General features: G+C 38.3%; 2 protein-coding genes across 2 annotated transcripts; both read right to left on the bottom strand.

Annotated features, from left to right (window-relative positions):
• Window positions 1-9,142: 9,142 nt before the first annotated feature.
• LOC134661780 (uncharacterized) lies at window positions 9,143-20,985 on the bottom strand. Its single transcript, XM_063517966.1, has 9 exons — window positions 20,731-20,985; window positions 19,928-20,089; window positions 16,585-16,828; window positions 14,744-14,905; window positions 14,291-14,349; window positions 12,257-13,084; window positions 11,699-12,223; window positions 11,168-11,192; window positions 9,143-10,872 (listed from the first exon to the last, which is right to left on the bottom strand). Exons 1-9 carry the CDS (start codon window positions 20,935-20,937, stop codon window positions 9,152-9,154), a joined length of 3,933 nt encoding a protein of 1,310 aa, XP_063374036.1. The 5' UTR covers window positions 20,938-20,985; the 3' UTR covers window positions 9,143-9,151.
• An 806-nt stretch (window positions 20,986-21,791) lies between these two features.
• On the bottom strand, window positions 21,792-26,513 carry LOC134660739 (uncharacterized). The gene is made up of 3 exons (XM_063516523.1): window positions 26,198-26,513; window positions 25,545-25,712; window positions 21,792-23,576 (listed from the first exon to the last, which is right to left on the bottom strand). The coding sequence occupies exons 1-3, from the start codon at window positions 26,294-26,296 to the stop codon at window positions 21,933-21,935; spliced, it is 1,911 nt and encodes a 636-aa protein (XP_063372593.1). The 5' UTR covers window positions 26,297-26,513; the 3' UTR covers window positions 21,792-21,932.
• Window positions 26,514-26,894: the final 381 nt, after the last annotated feature.

Below are 26,894 nucleotides of genomic sequence, written 5' to 3'. Positions count from 1 at the left end.
AATTTGATGTCCCCGACCTCTTTTTACAACAAAAAACCGAGCAATTAGGCATTTTTTCTGTTGCTGTGTTCACTCGCGCGTCTGGACTCGGTCTAGTTAAAAATCCGAGCGCAACTAGTTTTATTACCCGCGCTAGATCAGTTGATCTTGTACCTGAGGGGAAATAGTGCGAATGCCGCATCCCTTCCGTGTTGATCGAATCAAAAAGAGTCTAAAAACATTTGACGTTGACCGTTACTCCATACAAAAATGAACTGTCATAGGGATCATCATTCGCCGCGTCAAGTATAATATACTCGTACACTTATAAGAAGCCGTTATTTTATTTTTGACAAATCTTTTGATCTGTTGTGATGATGACTGTGTCACCATCGAATATATAATATATCGGAACACATCCTTGTTTCTAGAATAGTTAGGCCGTCACTATCTATCTGATGACGACTGTACACACGTGTAATTTCCTTTAAAATCAGAGCTTGGAAAGGGCGAGCTATTATTATGTTATTAATGTCATCTGTAGGCATATGGATGACCCTGAAAACAGATTAGTATGAGTAGAAACAATTATTAATATTACATCAGTCTATCAGATCCGATCATTTGGTGAAACCTATATCAGATTTCCTAACTTTCTACGCTGGGAGACTTGTTTTTGATTATGACCATGTTTTATGATGTTTGCAAACTTTCAGACCTTTTTCTGAGCTCTTGTCTATGACACATTTTAGCATTGGGTTAGTAATACTCACCAACGATTAAATCATTCAATGTTGAGAAAAAACGTGTCCAACTTCCATTATATTAAACTACAAAAAAATTGAACTGCATTGATCAGTAGTTGATATTACTGACATTTAATCAAAGTATAAATATTACGTATATTTGTAACTTTTACTTTATTATGGAACAAAAATATACAAGCTAAAACCAAAAAGGCTCATATTGTACAGTCAAGTGTAAAAATATGGGCAAACAAATCATCTCAACATTATGTCCCATAGCTCTTATGTCAGCGAATTAAAAACTATGGGACATATTTTTGAGTAACTTGTCTACTCCCATATTTTTACACTTGACTGTACTTGGCAATAGACTCTGAATGTCACGAGTCCTGACAGTAGGTAAATATTGCAGTTTTTTAAATTACAATACGTATAAAGGTATCTTATAAATAAAGTTTATGTTTTGTCTACTAAAGTCTATTTTTTTATTCGGTAGACTGAAATGACAGTTAATAGTATGAACATGAAATGTCATTTCATACTATTAACTGTCATTTCAGTCTACCGAATAAAAAAATAGACTTTATGTTTAATGAAAAATAAATGGGAGATACACAATTACACATTAGTGATTGTAAGGACATATGATAGTTTTGATAGATACCTATATGTTCAGATTTACACGATTAAAGACTTACTACTATTATCGATCTCTTTTCTAGTACTTACTAACGGAATTGGTGTTTCAAATTTCATTTACCTGATTATGTACAAAAGTATTTTGAAGGCAGCGTAATAATATTAATCCTTTTTCTAAATACATTAATGACATAATTAGAGTATTGATGTAAAAGTATGTATATCTTTGTGTGTGTATTTAATTAGTATCACTAAAATGAGATTAATTTTGTTGACGTCAATCTAAAAAGTATATGTATGCCTTTTTAGGGTTCCGTAGCCAAATGGCAAAAAACGGAACCCTTATAGATTCGTCATGTCTGTCTGTCCGTCTGTCTGTCCGTCCGTATGTCACAGCCACTTTTCTCCGAAACTATAAGAACTATACTGTTGAAACTTGGTAAGTAGATGTATTCTGTGAACCGCATTAAGATTTTCACACAAAAATAGAAAAAAAAACAATAAATTTTTGGGGTTCCCCATACTTCGAACTGAAACTCAAAAATTTTTTTTTCATCAAACCCATACGTGTGGGGTATCTATGGATAGGTCTTCAAAAATGATATTGAGGTTTCTAATATCATTTTTTTCTAAACTGAATAGTTTGCGCGAGAGACACTTCCAAAGTGGTAAAATGTGTGTCCCCCCCCTGTAACTTCTAAAATAAGAGAATGATAAAACTAAAAAAAATATATGATGTACACTACCATGTAAACTTCCACCGAAAATTGGTTTGAACGAGATCTAGTAAGTAGTTTTTTTTTTATACGTCTTAAATCGCCTAAATACGGAACCCTTCATGGGCGAGTCCGACTCGCACTTGGCCGCTTTTTTTTATGTTAGTTCTTCAAATAATTGGTAATAATAAGTTTTAATGGTTATTATCAAGTACCTACCCACATGTAATGTTTCGGCTTTGCTCAACCGTCTGATGCGCTTACGGTTTGAATGCAGAGGGTGTTTACGAAGACCTGTTAAGTCTAATTAAAAGTTCCTTACACAGTATTTAATAACAAATTCTCGCCATTTTGATGAATCTCTCCATAAGTATATTTAATTGTTTGTTTTTATTTAAGTAATTTGAAATGATCTCATTAAAGGTTGAAATATATTATGATTTAACTCTTGTGTGTTTATAAATTTAACACATTTCGTGTGATCTATGTAAGTATTTTTAGTGTGTGTGTGAAACATGTTCTGCAGATTCTATAATGCGATAATTGTTATTGCCATTCGATGCTAAATAAAATACAAATGTACCACATACTTTTTAAACTATATTTTTGTGGTTGTTAAATGTCGGTATGTCCTCTAGATTCATAGTAATTTTGACTAAGAGTACCTGTTCATCCACCGAATAAGCTTGTATTCCATACATTATTCATATACTTATGTTTAGGTACGTACATAACTATTATCTTAGAGATCCAGCATCCTCCTAAGGTCCAACCATACGAGAGAAAAAAAGTCCAAAATGTAAGAGTGAAATTCCTATAACTTTACGGGCCTGATTTAGTTAAATTATGTTTTATCCCTTTCTTACACATACTTAAGTCAAAATGATAGATAAAGACAAATGATGCATAGCTAATTCAGGCCAGTAACCCATTTATGAATAATGCCATTAGTGTTGAATATTGTTGTAGGAATAATAGTTGATTATGTTTTGTTTAAAAATTGAACGACATAAAACAAATGTAACTCGGTTTCCATCGAATACGTATGATTTAAATTGTTATTGAATTTAATAAATAGGTACCTACTACCTATTTACGTACAGTACTATAAAGTGTCATTCAATAGAACTTGCGAACTTTGTAAACAAAAGTTACTAGTAATTTGACATTCAGTGTCAATTTTAGTATGGCGGTTTGTTTACATAGTTAGCAAGTTCTATTGAATGACACTTTACAGAACTATAGAAAGGACACTGAGCCCTAAAAAATATTAAAGTTCTAGTGCTATCATATCGTCTGTTCTAATATACCACAAACTAATGTCAAGATCATGCCTACGCTACGTTAGTTAGGTTAGGCTATCTGACTGAAAAAAATATGTACCTATCAGATATATCGGAGCGGCCAAGGTGCTCACAAATATCTGAAACACGCCTCTATTGTCAAGGCGGTATAGAGTGCGTGTTAGATTTTGTAAACACCTTGGCCGCTCCGATGTTTCTGATGGCGACTGTATAAGTATTTACTATGCTCAGATGTAGGTGATAAATTAAATTATCCTCCAATCAATTTCTAAAAGGACCGATTCACAACATACACTGTATACGTACAGGAACAGCTGCTTTCCCACCAGGGATGAGTTACGCTGCGTAGCTTAAGAATGTGTACCAGATTATGCGACCCCATAGCCGAATGCAGCTAAAAAGCCTAATACTCGAATACATCTTTTGCCATAGTAGTGTTAACATATGACTACGCAGTTTTTATATAAATGTGTTGAAATCATGTTAATTACGTGCGTATAATTTCGTAAATATAAATAATACATTTTATGATAACATAATACAAACTTAGTTTTTAGGCGTAATAACTAATAATGATATGAACTGCTAGAAAATAAATTTTAAACTGTTAATTTATCATGTAAATAGTCGATCCTACGTACTTAATTACGAATATTATATCGGAGATTTAAAATTAATCTATGATAAAAATAATATTTACATTACAATAATTATTCTAATGTTTTACTGATATTTTAATTCAATGTAAGTAAGTAATATAATTTTCTCAAACGTGCAATGAAATGTCGTCGCTCCGGGCGTTATATCAGGCTTCGAAGTATCACGTTTAGGGCGGAGCAACTCCAGAGAACTGTAAAGGAATTTCATACGAAATTGAAGGCCTAGGCCGGGAAGTAATTTTTTTTTTAATTCTAATGTAAACATGGGGTCTGTGTCCATGAACAGGCTAAACGGCCGAATTATATTTTTTTTTATATTTTTAGTGAAACCATTCAGGTTATCGGACCAAAATATCCGTGTTAACGCCTGTTATACACGAACGTACTGATATTAAGAATACGAATCTGTATGATACAATGTGTTGATGAATAAATTTATAATCTTGTCTATACGTAAGTCACCAGAGACAATATTTAAAATCCTCTGCATTTATTTTATTGATTGAAATTGAGATTCTTATTATCAGGTTGTGTATAATGGCCCTAATAGGGTCTATTCGAACACTACACACGCGAAATATGGACGACTTCCGTAAAAAAAAAGTCATTATGGCAGGATTGGAAGGAAAATTAAAAAACTTTTGTCGTGTAAATGGTTGATATTTATAATTTGTTTTTTTGAGTGGTGATTTTTTTTATTTCATTGCATATGTTTGAGAAAAGCACTATACATGCCTAGCCGTGAAAAGTTCTTGCCGACTTCGTATCACTATCCGGCCTCCCTACGGTCGGCCGTCTATACCTACTCACCCGGCAAGCCCTTCTTTCCCGGCGTCTGCAGTAATGTACTATTATATTTTGTAAACATTCCTGGGTGACATAAAGGGTTGGTAATCAAGGCTCACGCCAGCAGTGTTACCCGTTGCCTTAACTTGCAACTGTCCCACATCCGACGAATGCGAGTAGCCATTATTAAAGTGTTTCTTTGTAAGCGAGTGTTGTTTTTGATCTAAAATTAATATAGCTAATATATCCATCTGTTTTATCCACACGAGATCTACGCCTCTTTCATTTCTTGCGCGAAAAATAGTTAATCGCTAGTCACTTTCGCCGCCGGTCGGACAGGTTCTTTTATGATTCGTTTTAATACTCTACTTATTTTAAATTATTATATGTCAAGTGCAGCGATAGTGAACGTTTTATTAAGTTGTCCGTGTTTGAAAATATTTATGCGATAATAAAATAACAATTTATACTTGTCCTATACTATCCATACCATGTGAGGAATGTCTTTTCAAGGGGCCTTACTTCACTGTACCTAATTTTTTTCCAAGAATAAACATACAGCGTCTAGCGTATATTATTGTTTTATGACAAAGAGGTTATAATATATCTTATGTTATTAAATAATTATTTGATTACTATGCATAAGTTCTGTTGACGCGAACTCTAGAAAATAAAGCTATATTTTGTGGACTGAGATCTTACTTAATGTACCTAGTATCTGAGTGAAAATATAGTTGCCCAGGAACTATTAAACAAGCACTCATCAGAAAGAAAAACTTTCAGAATGTATTTAAAGTTTCTAATAGTTTCGATATAGCGATCATTATTAAATCAAAAAGCGATATTGGTATTTTAGCTTGGGTAAATAATAAGCAGTTTTAATCCTTACTTTGATATTTGAACTTTTTTTAGAGAACATGGATACACTATATGTACTAGTTAATAGAAGTGTAACTGTGAAATGACGTAATTTATTGTTTTAATCAGAACGGTATTTGTGGTTAGATATATGTATATATAATTTCCTTTTGAAAAGACAAAAAGACAATCCTCATACCTGTGTATAAAAGGGCAAGCTATAAGAATGGGATATATGTAGATAGGCAGTATTCACGCAGTCACATTAAGCTCCCTCCACACTCGTGTGCGAATCGCGGCGCGAAGCCGCGAACGTGAGTGTGGAGTCGATTTCGCAGATCTGCGATATCGACACTCCACACTCCCGTTCGCGGCTTCGCGCACGAGTATGGAGGGGGCTTTAAGCCCTTCCCAAAACAACATGGTTATTGGGTTACATTACAACTAACTTTTTTCATTTTGGCAAATATAGATTAGGTATGTTTAACGTAATTGCTTTAAATACCTGCACTTTCTAAAATTTTACTTATTTATCAGACTGACTACTCACCTAAGTACCTACTACCTACCTACTGCAGTTATCCCACTGTTGCCTCACTACGAATGATCGGTGTTTTTTTTTATAATCGTTGAATCCTGAAACTATATGAAGCATATATTACTTTATTACAATATTAAAAAGGATCTTTTTTTGATCCAAAACTCATATTTAAATGTGATATAGTTATGTGCATTTACCTTTGTAATACAATACCTACCTACTGTGTACTGTATCTTCTTGCATTCCAATTTCTATGTTGATATTTATGTAACCATTCCATAATGTTTTTAAATGTGAACTTTACTCGTCATTCATACTTAACAGCTAGCTCTGACATAAATGCACGAACAATTATTAGCTCTTAAATGTTTTTATAAGAAATTTATATTTATTTTTTGTAAGACTATTTATAACAAGTATAACAACTGCAACGACAAATACGTTCTGTCATAGAGAAATAATTTTTCTCTATGGTTCTGTCGACAAAAATATTCGCGATTCCAGATTTCATTGCGTCAACTGCTATCCAAGACGATTTTAAAATATGTACCTACTTTATCGTCTTAGGTAGGCTTGTCATTATTTTACTTTTCGTTCATAGCGAGAGCTGTGTACCTACTACCTAGTTTCTACCTTGGCGCACTTGCCTTGTAAAATTTAACCTGAACAATTTGACCGGGTACACCTGTATACCCACATTAATGAACCAACTAAATAAACTTCCCATAGTTAGGTATAAATACGACTTAAGCAGGCAGATGGCATATTTACTTGCATAACTACTCGCTTCTGTTGTGTACCTACACTGTACAAGCTGTAATATTAAATGTGATGACGCTCCCTACGATAAAGGTGAGCATCCACCAACAGTGAGCGAGTTAGTGGATCGGTGTGTGAGAAAAAATCCACGAATTAGAAAGGCAATAGAAAAAATTACGCACTAATGGAAACGCTCGCACCACCCCACTACCGCAGTCATCTGTGGTGGCTCGCACACTGTTAAGGCACAGTCGTTGCAACAAATGGCATGCGATTTTAGAGCCCTTTTCCACTGAGGTAAAGTTCTGCAGGAACGGTTTTTTACTGGATACCGCAAAAATCATGGGTGTGTTCACACTGAGCAATTTGAAAAAACCGGATGTCAGTGGGAAAGAGCTCGTAGAAATTTGCTGGCTAATCAGGAGAAACGAATTCGATCGATCGATCGAATGCCAGTGTATTGCAAATCGTATGCGATTATCGGTGATGTTTGTAGAGGCCATAAAACGTACCATAATTATTCATCTAGTTGTTTTGACCTGTTTGTACGATACGACTGGTACGATACTAGTACGGTTGGTAATATCATATATATTTTGCATAATATACTCACGTTTCTTAAATAAATAAAAATACTATAAGGTAATTTGAGTGTAATCGATTTTACACGTCAATGTGATTTTAAAAATGTATCTTGGTCATTATATGAATGTACTTAATTCATGTCAATAAATTGTATCAAATAAACTTGTCTTTTTATGTTAGAATAAAGCACTCCCACAAAATTCTCTCCTATACAATCATACTAGCGCAGACCTTTCACTCAATTTTGGTTTATAACTATTAAATGACGAAAAACGAATGTGAAACGAAGAAAACCTGCGAATGATACTAAAAACGAGGAAGGCAAACAACAAATGAGACCAAGGAAGACCGTGACAAACAACAAATAAGACATATTACTTAATTAGGACAGAGACAAGTTACAGATTTAACCAAATAATACATATTATGACAAAAAATTAACAAGACGAATACAGAACGAGTGACGAATACAGAATGATACAAAATAAGAAATGAACGAAAAACGACGAGACGAGTGATGATGATAGGTACCGGCTTTTACGTTCTTAAAGAAAATAATAATAAGTAAAGTAAGTAGGTACTTATTTTAAGTACAGAAACAAAATTAAATTGAAGACATGTTAAAAATATATTTTAATACTTAGTTTAAAACATTTGTATAAGCGAAAATAACGATATCTTAAATTATTACAAATTAATTAACTAATCGGCTACTGAAATTTGAACCAGCATTTAACCACTTCAGCAATGACATTGTATGATTGTTTTTAAGAACATCGCATTATATATTGTCTTTGTTAAGATAATAGACGGTTTCCCTTATTGTCAGGTGAAAGTTAGCATTGGTTTAGATTAGGTAAATTTCCAGTAACGACGAACGGCTCAGACGGCCCAATTCGAACAATGTGCTTATAAGATGTCACAGTGATACGATACCGATATGTCAGTGTCAAAAAGCAAGGACCTAATACCGGTATAATTTCATACAAATTAACCGGTATTATATTATTATTTAATATCAAAGAAATAATTGTGAATGACATCATACATTTTGATTTTTATTTAATATAGGTACCGGTAACGGTCCCTGGTCTAAAGTGACGTTTTCGGTTGAAGAAATGTCACCTTTGATACTGACAGATCGTTACGTATCGCTGTAAAATATTATATAAGCACCGTTCGAATTCGGCCGTGTGCCAAAGTCTTACAATAGAATACATTTACATATCCTTAGTTAATTAAATAAAACTTACGCAGGAGAATATTGTTACATTTGTTACGAATGCGGCAATATTAACCAAATAAAAAGCTTAGTAAAATACTTGAAAATTTCAACGATTATTTATTCTAAAATTATCTATTTCTTACAGTCCACAGCAATTAAAACAACTAAAATGACTTATTGTCTTCATGTAGATTGTCGAAACATTCCTGTTGTAATTGCATTGCAACACGAATGTTTCGATATTGTGCCATTGCATTTAATAACAATGTCTAAAATCCATTATTTTGTTAAAATGTTCTACATTAAACGGAATTAAAGCTTAAACAGTAATTCAGCTAGTTATTTGTGAAATTTTCAACATCTCATTGGTGTCCCATCGGGGTTGGTGGGCATTTTTGGTTTGCATACTTTTTTTCTGCCACTGGGTCCACTGACCATAGTGCAAGTAAAAGTAAAATATCCGCAAGATGATGATTTCGTATAATATGTGTGTGAGTATTGTTTTCTTATATTATTTTCGCCGTCTAAATCTCCTGTTATTGTCTTTGATACTGAGACATATCTGTTGTTATCGTCTTTATTGTTATTAGAGTAAGATCTCAAATCCTTTGGCGCTACATATTTCCTGTGAGGCGGCACGTTAGGGTTAGGATACACGTATTTCACTTTACCATTTCCAGGAGTTATTGATACTGTTTGAGCTTGTGATGGCGAACGTCTTGAACCAATAGCGTAAGTGTTTTGCTTGGAAGCCACTGATTTGATGCTCCCTGTAAATCCGACGGGTATGGTATAACCTCCGGTACCGGGTACACTCTCGCCGGGCTGATAGATTCTGCTTTCGTCTGGTCTTGGATCATTATTTCTTTGTGTTATTACAGCGTCTTGACCATGCAAAGCCCCTAATACAATATGTTGTGTATTTCCGCCGGTACTTTGTTTGATTTCAAAACTTTTTCTGCTCGGACTATGCAGAGATTGATGTGTCTCGGTGTCTTTTTCAAAGTCATCATAGTTGTCCTCTCCATCCACGGGGTCACTACCTTCAGGGCCAAACCCTCCGTCTGCATCGTAGTCTTCTGTAGGATTATCTTCTTTATCACTCGTATAATCTAAATCATTATTATTTGCATAAGGCGGTTGGAACGATCGTGTGTTTCCTGCCGGAGGCGGGCTTGTGGGAGCTGCTTTATTCTCATTGTCAGGCATGTGGTGATCCAGGTGGCTATGACTGGCCATTCTGCTTCTAGACTGGTCCTGTGGTTTTTCGGTTATATTGAGAACATTGTTTTGTACGTCATTTATGTCGGGCAAAGGCAAAGGTGTTTCATCTGGTGGTCTCTCTGTCTCATCAACGTTTATATTTACATCGCTTTTATCAAAAACGTCGATTTTGTTGAACGGTAGTCGACTGGCAAATACTGCATCTTTATCCAAGCTAGCTCCAGATTGAGCTGCTCCAGTATATTTGATTCCATATTTGAATGTGCCTTCCAGCTGTGATTGTGACTCTCCTATACGCCCGTTAGAATGAGAAGATGCTTTACCAGCGCCTACAAATGGAGTTTTAAATAGGTCGTGGTTTGCTTTATCGCTATCTTTAAATGGGGTAAAACCGATCTGAGCCTGGGAAGAAGTACTTCCTGGACCACGAGCTTGGGCCTCCGCAGATCCTCCTTTTACTCCACCTTGGACCTGGGTATTTGATGAATGCATTACTCCATCGCTTTGAGCACCCGAGGTTAAAGAGCCAGTTTCAGAGCCAAGATTAACATTCGCTTGTGATTTACTATTCCTACTATGTCCTTGAGCAATACTGATTGCGCCGTGTTTTCCTCCTGACACTTCACTTTGTGCTCCTTTACTTTCGTCACTTATTTCAGCTTGAGCTTGAAATGTGCCACTTCCTGCGTATGTCCCGCTGACTTGTGTTTTGGCTCGACCTTTATTATTTCCTCCGTTGGAAGAAGCCATAGCCATGGTTCCGTTTGCGTTTTGTGTAATACTCGATTCTGCTTGAGAATCGTCTCCGTCAGCTGCTATAGAATTTGGATCAATCACGTTTTGTGGTGGACCTGAAACAAAGTAATAAAGTGTTTAAATATTGAAATTCTCGTTATTGGGGTCTAACCCGAAATTAGCGTTTCGTCAATCAAAAACCTACCCCTACTGTTTTCATCTATTTACGCGGAAAGTAAAACTAGCCAATCGTTTAACTAGCTATTTTTGCGCAAATTAAGCATTGTAAATCGGGCCCGAGGTGCCGACAGATTAAAACTGGATCAAACATGGTGTTCCGAGCATCAAACCATTCTGATAAAGTACCTATGTGTTAGTTTAGGTATCGGAAATAGGGTGTAATGGTCTTACTTTGGTTTCCACTAGTATCGGGAACCTGAAAAAAAGAAACAACATTATTGTACATACAGCAAGTAACTGTTAGGTACAGGAGAGCCATTACAAGTACAAAAAATTACGGTCGAATTGATACACTTCTCCTTTTTCAGAAGTCGGTAAAAAAAGGGCATAATAGTCGTGCGGTGGTAAGTTAGTTGCTAACAGGACTAGGCCCTAATAGTCTACTAGGGCGAGATAGATCATTTTGACTTTTACTTGTAGCAGATATAAAATACTGTTTTAATACAACTACTTATTCTTCTTATTATAGAACATGCTAACATTCTACATCCAATTTACATCACTCAGGAACTGTTGAGTTGTCAGTTGTTACAGCCTAAACGTTAAAGTTAAGAATCGTTAAAGTTAATTTAAAAATTGTAAGTAAATTGCTTTTATTAACAACATTCGATTCTCCTACAAAAATACAGGTAATGAAAAAATGGTCACTCACTGTCAGTTCATTTCCCTGTCCACCAGGTTGATTGTTCCATCCTGAAGTACCCGGTCCACTCGGTTGATTACTGCCCTGTCCACCAGGTTGATTGTTCCAAGTACCCGGTCCACTCGGTTGATAACTACCCTGTTGGCCTGGTTGATTGTTCCACCCTGGAGTACCCGGTCCGCTTGGTTGATAACTGCCCTGACCCCCGGGTTGATTACTGCCCTGTCCAATAGGTTGATTGTTCCATCCAGGACTATTCGGTGCGCCAGGTTGATTGTTCCATCCTGAAGTGCCCGGTCCACTCGGTTGATAACTACCCTGTCCGCCTGGTTGGTTACTGCCCTGTCCGCCAGGTTGATTGTTCCATCCTGGAGTACCCTGTCCGCTTGGTTGATTACTGCCCTGTCCGCCAGGTTGATTGTTCCATCCCGGAGTGCCCGGTCCACTCGGTTGATTACTGCCCTGTCCGCCAGGTTGATTGTTCCATCCTGGAGTGCCCGGTCCACTCGGTTGATTGTTCCATCCTGGAGTGCCCTGTCCGCCTGGTTGATTACTGCCCTGTCCGCCAGGTTGATTGTTCCATCCTGGAGTACCTAGTCCGCTTGGCTGATAACTACCCTGTCCCCCAGGTTGATAAGCACCGTGTCCTCCAGGTTGATAACTACCCTGTCCCCCAGGTTGATAAGCACCCTCTCCCCCAGGTTGACTTGTACCCTGTACCCCAGGTTGATAAGTACCCTGTACCCCAGGTTGATAAGTACCCTGTCCCCCGGGTTGATTACTACCCAGTGCCTCAGGTTGGTTACCACCATGTTCCCCAGGTTGATAAGTACCCTGTCCTCCAGGTTGATAAGTACCCTGTCCCCCAGGCTGATAAGAACCCTGTCCTCCTGGTAGATTACTACCCAGTCCCCCAGGTTGATAAGTACCCTGTCCCCCGGGTTGATAAGCGCCCTGTCCCCCGGGCTGATAAGCGCCCTGTCCCCCGGGCTGATAAGTACCCTGTGCCCCAGGTTGATAAGTACCCTGTCCCCCAGGTTGATAAGTACCCTGTACCCCGGGTTGATTACTACCCAGTGCCTCAGGTTGGTTACCACCAAGTCCCCCAGGTTGATAAGTACCCTGTCCCCCAGGTTGATAAGAACCCTGTCCCCCGGGTTGATAAGTACCCTGTCCCCCAGGCTGATAAGAACCCTGTCCCCCGGGTTGATAAGTACCCTGTCCCCCAGGCTGATAAGAACCCTGTCCTCCAGGTTGATAAGTACCCTGTCCTCCAGGCTGATAAGAACCCTGTCCTCCTGGTTGATTACTACCCAGTCCCCCAGGTTGATAAGCGCCCTGTCCCCCGGGCTGATAAGTACCCTGTACCCCAGGTTGATTAATACCCTGTCCCCCAGGCTGATTGTTCCATTCTGGTCTACCTGGTGCGCCTGGTTGGTTGTTCCCTCCCATGTTAAATATAGTCGGGCTTGTGTTTCCGTTCATGCTGAATCCATCTCCACCTGTCCCTATGTATTGCGGAGGATTGGGACCAACGACACAGCAAAAAATGGTCGACCCTTGTCGAACGCCCGGTGCAATTCCTGACATAAGGGACAAATCTTTACCAAAGAATGGTGTAAAATAGGGTGTACCCGGTCCCCCTCCTTGGATACTCGGTCCACCTCCATAATTTCCCGGACCACCCCCTACACTACCTGGCCCACCTCCATAACCACCCAATCCACCTCCTTGAATACCCGGTCTACCTCCGACACTAACTGGCCCACCTCCATAACTGCTCGGTCCACCTACACTACCCCGACCACCTCCTACACTACCTGGCCCACCTCCATAACTACCCGGTCCCCCTCCTTGTATAGTCGGTCCACCTCCTACACTATCCGTACCACCTCCTACACTACCTGGCCCACCTCCATAACTGCCCGGTCCACCTCCTACACTACCTGGCCCACCTCCATAACTACCCGACCCCCCTCCTTGTATACTCGGTCCACCTCCTACACTACCCGGACCACCTACACTACCTGGCCCACCTCCATAACTGCTCGGTCCACCTACACTACCCCGACCACCTCCTACACTACCTGGCCCACCTCCATAACTACCCGGTCCCCCTCCTTGTATAGTCGGTCCTCCTCCTACACTACCCGGACCACCTCCTACACTACCTGGGCCGCCTCCATAACTGCCCGGTCCACCTCCTACACTACCCGGACCACCTCCTAGACTACCTGGCCCACCTCCATAACTTCCCGGTCCCCCTCCTTGTATACTTGGTCCACCTCCTACACTACCCGGACCAACTCCTACACTACCTGGCCCACCTCCATAACTGCCCGGTCCGCCTCCTACAATACCTGGACCACCACCTACACTATCTGGCCCACCTACATAACCACCCGCACCACCTCCTTGAATACCCGGTCTACCTCCGACACTACCTGGCCCACCTCCATAACTACCCGGTCCCCCTCCTTGGATACCCGGTCCCCCTCCATAACTTCCCGGACCACCTACACTACCCGGTCCGCCTCCGTAACTACCAGGTCCTCCTACTTGGATACCCGGACCACCTCCTATACTACCTGGCCCGCCTCCATAACTACCCGGTCCACCTCCATAGCTACCCGGACCACCTCCTACATTACCTGACCCGCCACCGTAACTACCAGGTCCTCCTCCTTGGATACCTGGTCCTCCTTCAATACTACCCGGACCACCCCCTACACTACCTGGCCCACCTCCATAACTACCCGGTCCGCCTCCTTGGATACCCGGTCCTACACTACCCGGCCCACCTACAATACCCGGACCAGTCCCATAACTACCCGGACCACCACCTACACTACCCGGCCCACCTCCTTGGATACCCGGTCCACCTCCTATACTACCCGGACCACCTCCGTAACTACCCGGCCCACCTCCGTAACTACCCGGCCCCCCTCCATAACTTCCTGGTCCCCCTCCATGACTGCCGGGACCACCAGCATTAGTACCCGGTCCCCCTCCTTGGATACCCTGCCCCCCTCCGTAACTACCTGGGCCACCGCCTACACTACCTGGCCCAACTCCATAACTACCCGGACCACCCCCATAACTACCCGGTCCCCCTCCTTGATCCCAGTTCCCACCACCATGTCTATCATTTCCCCCCGTTGGACGCCGTAAACTTTCTGCGCCAGGTACGTAACGGTCAACACATTCATCGCAACTGGGATCATATATTGACTGACTCTGAGCTTGTCCCATACCGCTTCTGCCACCTGTAAAATAAATAACATTTTTAAAGAATCCCTATTTGGTTCTAATATTGATAGATTGATCGAGCAAGCCAAGTATGGACAGTATGGTGGAGTGTGAAATATGTGTTCTCTCTATTTTATTTAGATACAGCTTTCATTCCAACGTGGAGTTCAATAGAAATTGCAAATAATGTTATCAAATCAAGTAGCCTTTATCACTTCGTAATCCCGCACTTTTTAAGAACAACCACGATATCAAAAGTATATGTACTCTAATATTTTATTTGTATCAATCTTAATTATACTTATTAAAAATGTTACGTTGTATGTCAAACTGTAATAAAGTCGGCCATTTGTTTGAATACCTACATTATTTGCAATTCTTATTGAACTCCACTTTATAGCTGCTTCCCTGTGTGTGATCCTCCACAGCCGGACCACCTCGCCTGGCCCCTATTTTACCACGCCGACATTGGTCAGTGACATATGTCGAGTGACAATTGTCAAGTGACAGGTGACAAGTGACAACTTCGTAAACTGTTTTTGTATAGAAGTGCTTATAAACTTGACAGGCATTTAGTTACAATTGTCCATCTTTCATTTAATGACAATGATTTGGTGAAACAAGAGTAGTTTTTATAAGTCGACATATTTGTCAATTTGTCGGTAATTCTTGACATGAGATCGGAGCTGTGTCAGGCTTGGGTGGCAATTGTAGTGTTTTCGTTGTTAGCAAACCCCGTTATCATTGTTGCAGTTCATTGAAAATAAACGTTGGCAAAACTGTGTACCCTAAATTCGCCTTTAGGGTACAAATAAAAATCGCTTTTAAATTCTTCTTAACTAGCATTAAATCATAATTCCATTATAAATTGTAATTGTAGCCTATGAAGGCGTTTAGTAATTCATCATTTAGGATTTGGAATAAGTCTCAGTATAGTTTTCATAATTTAAAAAAATTATAATGCGAAGTTGGGGACCGGTAGCGAAATTAGGTATGTTTAGGTAGGTATTGTTTTTTTAATAATTTACTTGGGCGAAGTTGGGCACTAACAGTAAAGTTAGGGTTTTGGTTAGTTAGAAAATGAATCTCCGCGAAAGCAATAGTGGTGATATTCTTATACAAGGGAATATATAAAGTACGAATAGATTCCTACTTTGACGTCACTGACTTTGCATTTGCAGAAAAATTACTTAAAACAAACAAAAAAATAATGCTTTGACGCCTTGTCAACAAATAATGTAGGTATACGCTGCATTAGATGGGGTCGGGACACAGATGGGATCTCAATCAATATCATGTTAGTGATGACAACACGGACCATCGAAAGCAATTAACGATCTCTTGTGAAGAATTGACAAATATGTCGACTAGTAAACATTACCCTTGTTTCACAAAATAATTGTCATTAAATTTAAGATGGACAATTGTACCAAACTACCTATCATGTTTATATGAAGTTCTATACAAAACAATTTACGAAATTGTCATCTGTCACCTGTCACTTGACAATTGTCACTCGACATATGTCACTGACAAATGTCGGCGTGGTGAAACAAAGGTCTGTCATTTTTTTGACAATTGTCGTACCTGTCAGCTTGGTGAAATAGGGGCCTGATTGCGCTCAGTTTTTAATGGCTTGGGATATAAATATAATGGTCCTAAAACTTGCGAGAACATCTTGTATTGAGATACTTACTGACAACAGCTTTAGACGTATCTGCTGCAGAAATTGCTTCAGCTTTGCCTTCATCCTTTGACCCTTGATTGATAGCCAAGTATTGAGACTGCGTCTGTCCTCTGAACCGTCCCCTGTACGAAGCCTGCCTGCGTTGCCTTGATCCTATCTGGTAATCTAAGCTCCAGTCGCTCAAAGAGTCCATTGGTAGATGTATGATCTTTTTACATGTTGTCACCGTAACAACGTTACCCGGTGAATAGACCTGTCAAAACCACATGGAAATCATAAATGCATTTTTTTTTATTTGGCAAATTTTTGCTACCTATTTCTAAATAACTGGCCAAGTGTGACTCAAGCAGGGATCGGAACCGGTTTTTTGCAAAAACTTAGAAATAACCAAATTTTTCGAATTATTTTATACTCGAAATGTAGGACTCAGTTGTGTTTTTAGGTTACGACTTCGTATTATTAGATTGCTCAATTAGAAATGAAGTAATTAGCAAAGAACGAAAAAATACCGTTTCCGTTCCCATACAAAAAATACCGGTATCCGATCCCTGGACTCAAGTGACTCAACTCGCGTTCCGAGTTCAAGGGTTCCGTGAATCGCACAATTTGTACAAAGTACGCATGGCATATTTTTAATTAAACGATAGATTGATAAATAAACGCATTTATGCTATAAGCATAATAAATGATATACTTAAATGCTTAATATAAATTGTACATATTAATAACTTTTATCATTACAATAGAATCATAATAAAGTGGACAGGAATAATCAAAGTTGACAGATAAGCAAATACCTAATGAGATTGCGTACCATACCTACGTTATATTAGATATTTCAAAAATGTCATTAAATTTTCGACATAGGCACATACAGTTACATAACTAAAGTGCTAATTACCGCATACCGCACTATAGTGCCCTGCCCACCATAATATGTACCTACTGTAATTAACTTTAAGTACCTAGTACCTACTAAAGCCCCTCGTAGTAAAATTATTTACCTAAGTAGGTACACGATTGTGATGGATGAATGTAAACAAGTGTGTGTGTGTGTCAACTCCGACGCATGACTAGAGTTTACTCCACACGAACGATTATAAAATTTAAGATTAAAACTCTGTAAATAGGGGGTATTACTGCAACGTTCTGCCGCCAGAGTGCAGCACTAGCGCCTATCATTAGTGATGGGTAGGACATCAATTTAAAATGAGTTTGTATGAGTACCTCATTTTCTAAAATGAGGTGTTACAATGTCTTACTTCAAATGAGGTGAGGTACTAGCATATTTTCAGCGTCGACTATTCCATTAATTCCAACGGCGACAAAAATATTTAATGTATATACATATTTATGTATTCATCACTTCCTTTATAAATAAATAAATAGTAACATTTAATTAGAGTGCAATTCTGGAGGTTAAGAATAGAACTTTTAGGAGAAAGATAATTTTAGAATCAAGTAAAATGAATAGAGGAGTGAAGTAAGACATTTTTGCGGTACGAAGTACTGCGACAAATTAACAAAATGAGTGGTACAAATGAGGTGCCTCACGAGTGACCGACTCAACACTACCTATCATATCATAACCCATAATTGACAAGTTTTCAAAGATAATAAACTATGACATTGATGCATCAAGATTCAAGGCAGTTTGTTTACAAAGGGTCTACCGAGAAATACGAAATTTAGTTATCTGCCTCTTTATCGCTCCATTATGCAAGAGTGATAGAGAGGTTAGATAACGAAATTTTGATTTTCTTGTTTCGCGGTAGACTATCAGATTGTGATGGATTATGGTAGTGGTGTCCCCTACGCAGAGTTTCGCGTAATATTCCCTATTGACAGTTGTTATTTGTTGACATTGAATAGGTAAATAAAGACTTTCCATGCAGCCAATGCCAGGGGATGCGCACGATACATAACGTATTACCTAACCTAACGTAACGTTTAATTTTAATCCCCATAAATTTTCATACCCCGGGCTTACTCGTATACCTAGTATAATATCATAATCGATTCATAAGGAGTAAACTCCAAAGCTTCTCTATCTATTTCCCCAGTCTGTTTCAATTAGTTAATGACATGCAAGCCTGAAAAGTTGAAAGAAATACTTATGTATGCGTTTTTTATTATGTGCAAATAATGCCTAAATAATTATAATTTTACTTAATTGAAACCTTGTAAATAACACAAGCCTTCTCAATGAGGAACGTGTTGCTTCAATCAATTGTCGTTTGGCCTATTTACGATAACGTTTAGTAGGTCGACAAAAAAGGTCAAGGCAATAAGACCAACCTTGGCAAAGAGAACTTTATCTTTCAAATATATTCAAACGAAACTTTAGGGCTGATTTAGAGGGCGTGCGAACTCGTATACGATTTTAGTTACATTGCGGACCATTGACGTTACGTCAATTCAGCCGACCGACCAAATCACGCAATGTAATGAAACTCGCATGCGAGTTCTCACACCGTCTGAATAAGCCTAGAATGAATAATAGGTATTACAATTCCTACCTTATATCACGAATACATTTTCGTAAATGAAAATAAATGCCTTACCTATTGAAATTATGAAAATACAAAATATAACTGCCACAAATATTATCTGGTTTTAGTCTTGATAACGCCCCTCTATGTAGGTAACTACGTCCATCTCTAAATTCAGGTCACCGGCTAAGATAGCCACTTCCAAGTTAGTTACTTTATCGTTCAGCATTTTATTATATCCGCGACCGAATTGTATTGTATGAATCTATTTTAACTTATGAATGTGAACTCGGAAGAATATTATTTTATTTAGTTTCTCATTTTTCTAACCGAACTTATAACGGGCATTGAATTAATGCTCGTAATTACTGGAAGGAGCCGAATGATCCTAAAAGCAAGTAAAAAGTTATGCAACGTGCAGGCGGAAAACGCTCAGTTTACGAGATATTTGACCTTATTTTTCAAAATAACGAGGTAGAAAAGTCTTTTGGCAAACTCTTAGGTACTTACTAATCAATCGAACGACATAATTTGCTCGCTGTGTTAGTTGCAAATTTTGCGCGACAAGCGCGTTGTAAATAAACATACCTACTTATTAAAAAAAAAATTGCAATATGATATAAATTCTAAGGCCAAAATGGGACATTTATTGATGTTTTTTATACGTAATACTATCAGGACTACCGGGTTATGGGCGTCCACCCTATGAAATAGGTATTAATATTTAGGTACTGTGACATGATTTGCCGAACACCGGTCAAATACATTGAGCACCATAGGTAAGTAAATCATAATTCGCATGGCAGTAACTATTTGGTCTTTTGTAAGTTAAGTAGTTATATATATAATAAGTTACTTACTAATATTTGTTTATGGTCAAGAGATGTTTTAGAGTTGCTTATTCCGCATGCGTATTGCGGTGGGACCCGGTGAAGTTTCTTCTCGGCCAGGTGGACGTCTCCTACTGCAAGCTGCCAAACCCAGCACCGCTGGCTCATACGCTCTTGACACACGATTTTCAACTAAAACATGAAAATCAAGGGTTCAATCAGGTACCGCCGAAATCTACTGATTCTTAATGTGTTAAGTTAATGTTTCAATTAATATGATAATGCATAGTGTGATTGACTTTAAATAGGGGATCAATAATTAATTATAGTATGTAAATCGTATCTTCTGTTGGTGATCCTAATAAACAAATAATCGAATTATATACCAGCCCTGGGCACTGGAAGCCTCGGTAACTCTTTTTTTCATATATGACACGAAATTCAGTTTTTGAGAATCATGTGCTCAGCTTATTCTTGTAGAATAACAGTTGGCGTTAGCTCAAATTGTATGTAAGTCTTAGTAGCTAAAGTCTATATTTTTATTCGGTAGACTGAAATGACAGTTCATAGTATAAACATAAAATGTCATTTCATACTATGAAATGTCATTTTAGTCTACCGAATAAAAAAATAGACTTTAAAGTAGGGAAGTTTTTATTTACGTATGAGTTGACATGTGTTTCAATATTTTACACCCTAATTCAAATTATTATTGCAGCATCACAGAACTTCAACAGGTGGACTAGATACATTGTACCATTATAAAATAACAAACTAAACGACATTTTGGAAAACCTAAATTAAAATCACAGGGGATAAATAAATATTCATACTTGCTGGGTGTCGGGTGGTATTCGGGCGGCTCTCAAAGTGCCGATGGTGGCGAAGATCAGTAGAGCGAGGCGGGCGGCGCAGCCGGGCCGCGCGGGCGTGGGTCGCGGCGGGTAGGGTGCGCGCGCAGGACGCATGCCGACGTGCTGGGGCGCGACGACGCTCTGCCGAAACGCGTGCGCCAGCGCACTGTCCGCCGTTTGACCCATACTCGTGACCCGCAACCCAAGATGAACCCACTATAGATATAAGTTCACCCACCCAATTTCGGCGATAGCGAATAGTTTTAGATATTAAGCGCATGAGAAATTAGGCAACTTAAGTATGATTAACTACTATTTATAGGCAAGTTTTTAATTGTTGATAATGATATATTTAGATATTTATTCTCATAATATGAAATTACATTAAATAAAAATAACTAAAAAAAACTATCAAAAAAATTATAAGTTTAACTAAACTGGCTTAGGTATTTAATATTTAAATTAATATTAAATAAAGTGTACTTAAAGAAAACTTTTGTAAAATATAATATTCGCCCTTTTATATGCGGTCAAAAATTGCGACATGTCAAAGCAACATCGTATGTTCTAGCTAGCTCTCATGGTGACAGTTCGCTGTACGATATTGAACCTTAGGTGGGTGGGTAAATAATTCCCTTGACTGTATCTTGTGTAATAACGAAAAGTGAAAATGTACTTCAACCCATTTGTGTTCGGTGAAAATAACAAAAAGCTTATATAAAAGCCGTTAACTCAGACGCATTATGTCTCGGTCTATTCGTATTTTGGAAGTTTCTGGGGTTCACTAGTTAGTAGCTTTATTAGAGACATTTGTATCTCACGGGAAACAGAATCGATTGACATCTTCCGAAAAATTCATGCATTACCTCACCCCGCGGCGGTCGATTGGCTATGGCGTGCTGCCTAAACTGTGGAATATCCAAATAAAACAACGATTTGATTTAAAGTATTATTCAAACAGTAAACAAGTTAAAATCAGTAAAATTTTACTAGTTATTAGTTGCATGAGTAGTCCAAGGTACATTCTCGCCAAATAATTCTTAATAAGCTTCTTGCACCACGTTCTTAGATCCTTAACTTGTAAGTAAATAAAGTACAAAACATCTATTCCTAATATCTAGTTACTTAATTTTATCAACTACTAGAAGTACAATTTTACTAAAATCACGCGAAAGCTACATTTAAAGCCTGGTTATTTCAGAGCTAACGTTAGAGTCCTTTTTTTTGTAAGAATGGGTTGGGTATATAAAATGATGGGAATAGTATCCAGTGTGACTGTCGCCAGAATTCTTCGTAGCACTGACCTTCCGGTAGTATTCTATGGACTCCCCGCAGTCACAGGCCAAGCGACTCTCCGACCCGCTGCTTTCAAGTTGATATTTCGGCACCACGATAAGACTCTCAGTAGATTTAGTGGGCGCACAGTGATTATGATTCCTACCATACGATTGGTAGTGATGAGACGTAGAACACTGGCGGTGAGTGTGTTTTTCTTGTGATTGATGTTGGTACTCGTGATGGCTTTGTGTGCTACGTCCGCTGTGACTGCGCCCGTGGCTCTTGGATCGATTGGCATGTTTTGCAGTTGTATCTAAATAACCGTATCCAAAACCATAGCCGCCAAAAGCTTTCGTAGTGAGGTTGTCCCACGATTTCGGCTTGACGTGTTGGTGAGAACTTTGATATTGTATCTTTGGTGATGATTTTGCTTCAGACCGATCATTATCCCAAAAAAGTGTGTCACTACTTAAGGAAGTACTGTAACTAGAGACTGAATTGTCACATGGTGCTGTCGCGTTGCTTGTGGCGTATGACTGCAGGCTACATTGACTAGTCTGTGTGGACTCCGTGGTCAAGTAACGATAACGATTCGAACACTGTCCGGATGTACACACTTTTTTTGTACGCGAGTTGGAAAAACCGTCCGGCTTTTGTGTTGATTTATCTATTTGCTGGTATTTTTCTTTACGTTTGTGTTCCTTGGAGCATTCTTTCTTACGCCTTATTTTCTTTCTTGAATTTGGCACACAATGCGGATCACAACATGGACTTGCTAAATCATAAGCTTCGAGGCTATTCGCATCTTGATTGTTGTAAGCAGGCATGCATGGGGTACAACTGTGACTGTGACTGTTTCTATGTGATTTTGAATGTTTCCCACCTGCTGATTTATATTCATTATTGTGATTCTCGGACGCTCTATGGCATTCGTTCGGAGTTTTAACAACATAATGATGGCACTCCCGTCTGTTTCTAGGGGAGCCGACCGTTATAACGAAGCTACCAGTCCTTATATTAGGTTGTATGATACAGGCTCCATAGCGGGTATCCAAGTACTGGTACATAAACACACTGGGCTGTGGAGGTTTAGCGGCAGTGACGTTTTCGCTGGAAAGCGTCGGCCGGCAGTAAGTGCCATTGATGTTGTCCGCCGGGTTGTTCTCTTCGTTATCGGAAGAAACGTCGGTCGGGGAAGACTTTTTCTTTTGCGAAGGTAAACTGTGTGTCTTCCAATTGGTGTCGAACAGCTGGCGCTCACGAACGGTTAATTGCTCTAGTTCTCGCAATTTGGATTGTATGGCTCGTTGTATGTTAATGTACTTGAGATGGAGCTCGACCTTGCGGACGCAGTCCTCGAATATGACGACCATGCGCATGCGGGAGTCGCAGGCGTTGATGGCATCGACGATGGCCGCGTGGTCGGCGCGCTCCACGTCGCCGCCGTTGATGGACAGGATGACGTCGCCCTCGCGCATGCCTGAAGCCGCCGCCGGCCCATCCGGCTCCACGTGGTCTACATAAGTTATTACTTCTATTTCTTGTTCCTGAAATCATATAAGAAACACATTTTATGGGCTTTGTTTTCAATGCAACATGTTTTTCAAGAAGAATTAAATATAAAACACTCCGGAATCTTTCAGAAGGACTAAGACCACGGCTTTACGTCTGTTTGTCTGTCTGACTGTGGCATCGTAGCTCTCCAACGGATGGACCGATTTCGATGCGGATTTTTTTTATGTGTAAGCGAGTTTTCTTGCGGTGATTCTTAGCTGTGTTTAATTGATAGAAATGGATCCAGCACTTTGAAGAGTATCAGCTATTTTCCAAAATAATATGTAACGCATTTTTAACATAAAATTGTTTTTCTGGCATCGCTTTTTTGGCTATAATAAGGAGTTAAAAAAAAAATTTAATCTGTTGTATGTATTAGGTACATTTTCTTGTATATTTATTTTGAGATTTCGCACAGTGCGCCCAGCCAGCCGCGGGTTTATAATTCCGAGATGTCTAATTAATAGCCTCCTACGCATACATTCGCAATAGCACTATGAAATATATGGTAAATCCTATGGTATTTATAGTATTTTATGCAACCGTTGTTTAAGAGGGGTCAAAAAAGGCGAGTGGCGTGAGTAACAATTTGAGGCGAAGCCGAAAATTGTTAATAAAGACGCCACGAGTATTTTTTGACTCAGTTAAACAACGTTGCATACAATACTTTTTCTACGACCAAACACTTTGATATAAAATTGTAAATTTAACAAATATTTTTCATGTCATCTAGTGGACTTCTACCTACGGTATCTACCTGTTTTTAGTGATTCTTGTGCTATTACTGATATTTCTTCAAGCGTAGACACTAAGTTTTTGTCTTCATCCATTTTAACTTGAAAGACGCACTGTTTTTTAACACAAAAGTTAAGTTTTCATTCGACAGGCATAATAGTATTCATATTCAAGATTCACAATATTCAAGAAGTAGCAAAGAATGGAGGGTACGAGCGGGAAAAGAATGAATGAAATTAAAAAAAAAATGTCTATGGTTCACTTATTTGTCAGATATGACATTTACACCCATAAGCGAGAGCGAGAAAGATATATTTCTTTCTCGCTCTCACTTATGGGTGCGACGAACCAAGGTCGCGTTGCGGTGCGACAGTGTGTTACTACTATAAAGTTGGCAACAATGTATTTTTTAAGTGGCCATTATACGAAATATTGCAAAAGAGCCAAAAAGATACTGCGTGTATGCACAAATGCTTTTTTAGGGAATAGACTAAAGACTTGTCTTGACAACTTTAAGATAGGGTTTTAAAGATGTGTGCACGACCCTTTAAATGACAAATAAAAGTACGGGAGTAGAAAAATAGTAGTTTATGCAACAGTGATATAATAAGGGTTCTTAAAATTCAAGGGTCGAAGTTACAAAACGAGACGTAGTCGAGTTTTGTAAAAAAAGACCCGAGAATTTTAAGAACCAATTATGAGCTGTTGCATACATTACTTTTTCTATGACAGCTGCAGCAAAAAAAAAAAAAAAAAAAAGAGTTATTATTTAAAAAAAAGAGTTATTATTAAAAAAAAAAGAGTTATTATTAAAAAAAAAGAGTTATTATTAAAAAAAAAGAGTTATTATTAAAAAAAAGAGTTATTATTAAAAAAAAAGAGTTATTATTAAAAAAAAAGAGTTATTATTAAAAAAAAAGAGTTATTATTTAAAAAAAATTGAGTTATTATTTAAAAAAAAAAGAGTTATTATTGTAAATGAAAACATACCTCTTTCAATCAAGATGATCGGAACTTGTATCTTTAAAAAAAATAAAGCAGTTGTATTATACTCATAAGATGACTGCTAGCAGTCATCTTATGAGCCTATAGACAAAGCATTCAAATGACATTGCTTTAGATATCACTGTCAGTCATTTAATTGACACATTTAAGTGCTGGAGTAGAAAAAATCTTTATTTAAAGAGCTTTGTCACTTTTGAGCTTTGTAATGAAATGCTATTTACCTTTTTGTAGTGAATGCCGTAGCTCTGGAGGGTGAACCCGTAGCTGCCGTTCTTTTTCTCGACGATGATGGTCCTGCGCCGCCAGTCTTCCTCGCTCTTGGCGGCACCTCCGCTCCCGCCGCCTCCGCCACCGCCCCCCGGTCTCTCTGACTTTATTGAATCTCTAATCTGAAATAAACAAACATATATATATATATATATATATATATATATATATATATATTTATAAAGAAAAAGATGAGCTAATTCATTACGGATCCTTAACTCAATTACCGTTCACTCTTTTTATAATATTTAGAAGCCGCTGTAATATTTTTTCGAAGTCTCAAATGACGAATATTAATGAATCAATTGCAATATAAATATGATTTTAGTGTTGATCTATTGATCATACATTTACCATAGCTAGATAGAAAAATGGTAATCGACTAAATCGTGTTTTCCGTCGGCCACGTCTAAGTTACCATTCGGCCAACGTGTTTCAGTTTCCTTTCTATTGTGTTATTCTCCGCTGTCATGAAAACTTCTTCAGAAATTTTCGAGATTATAAATCAATTAGTCCAATAATAGTAGTAACTCTGAAATACTCGGTAACTGATACTAATTAATGAAATAAATTAGGTAAGAAGACATAACATAATTTAAGTACTTACTGAATTGTCTAAGGAATCCTCCTTTGAGTCGTTGCTTAAGAGTTTCTTGCCATTGCTCATACTGCTCGGACATCTTTCACTGAGTTTCGGTGAGCTCATGATTAATTCAGAAAAACGGACTTGCCTTCATTTAAGTATGTTTGATCCTAAACAGTATATATCACGTCCCATTACTGGGCATAAATCTAGTCTAAATTAATTCATACTTCTTATGTAGTGAGCACTGCATAGTTAGTTACCTCGCACGTGTCGGCGAGGCACGAAACTGTTTCGCTGGGGTGCGACAAATCATTAAAGAGCGCGCATGCGCCGCAAGTCGCACTTCACCCTTTACATCTTCTTTTTACTTTACCCTATCACATATTGGGTAATTAATACATGGTAACACTTATTTATTAGAATACTTTAGATGATGCGTAAAGACTACAAAACAATATTTTAAAGAAAGGTCTTAGTTGCTTCAATCTGATGTCCGCTGCTTTGCACATGCGCTCTAGGACGGACGACTCGTTTCGTGTGCTTTTAAAAATATTTTTTATTTATATGCTATATCGTAAAAACCAAACTAAATGAAAACGCGTTTTCCCTATTAAAACTAGTTTTCCGAAACGCCTTGGAGAAAACTAGTTTTAACTGGAATGTTTAGTCAAAACTAGCTTTCGCATAGAACCTTGGTGAAAACTAGTTTTCACTAATT

Source organism: Cydia amplana, chromosome Z (genome assembly GCF_948474715.1).
Source record: "Cydia amplana chromosome Z, ilCydAmpl1.1, whole genome shotgun sequence".
Taxonomy (NCBI): domain Eukaryota; kingdom Metazoa; phylum Arthropoda; class Insecta; order Lepidoptera; family Tortricidae; genus Cydia; species Cydia amplana.
This window is presented reverse-complemented; position numbering and strand designations above follow the sequence as displayed.

Bases quoted from the DNA above. Each gene is read 5' to 3' on its own strand.
- LOC134661780 (XM_063517966.1), bottom strand. From the start codon at position 20,937: ATGGGTCAAACGGCGGACAGTGCGCTGGCGCACGCGTTTCGGCAGAGC. The intron at 14,350-14,743 runs GTAGTTATGGGG...TGGTCCGGGTAG, and splicing joins GGATCAAGGAGGGGGACCGG to TATTGAAGGAGGACCAGGTA. The intron at 12,224-12,256 runs GTAGTTATCAGC...TAGGTACTCCAG, and splicing joins TTATCAACCTGGGGGACAGG to GATGGAACAATCAACCTGGC.
- LOC134660739 (XM_063516523.1), bottom strand. From the start codon at position 26,296: ATGAGCTCACCGAAACTCAGTGAAAGATGTCCGAGCAGTATGAGCAAT. The intron at 25,713-26,197 runs GTAAGTACTTAA...TGTTTATTTCAG, and splicing joins AGGATTCCTTAGACAATTCA to ATTAGAGATTCAATAAAGTC. The intron at 23,577-25,544 runs GTAAATAGCATT...ATATGATTTCAG, and splicing joins ACGGCATTCACTACAAAAAG to GAACAAGAAATAGAAGTAAT.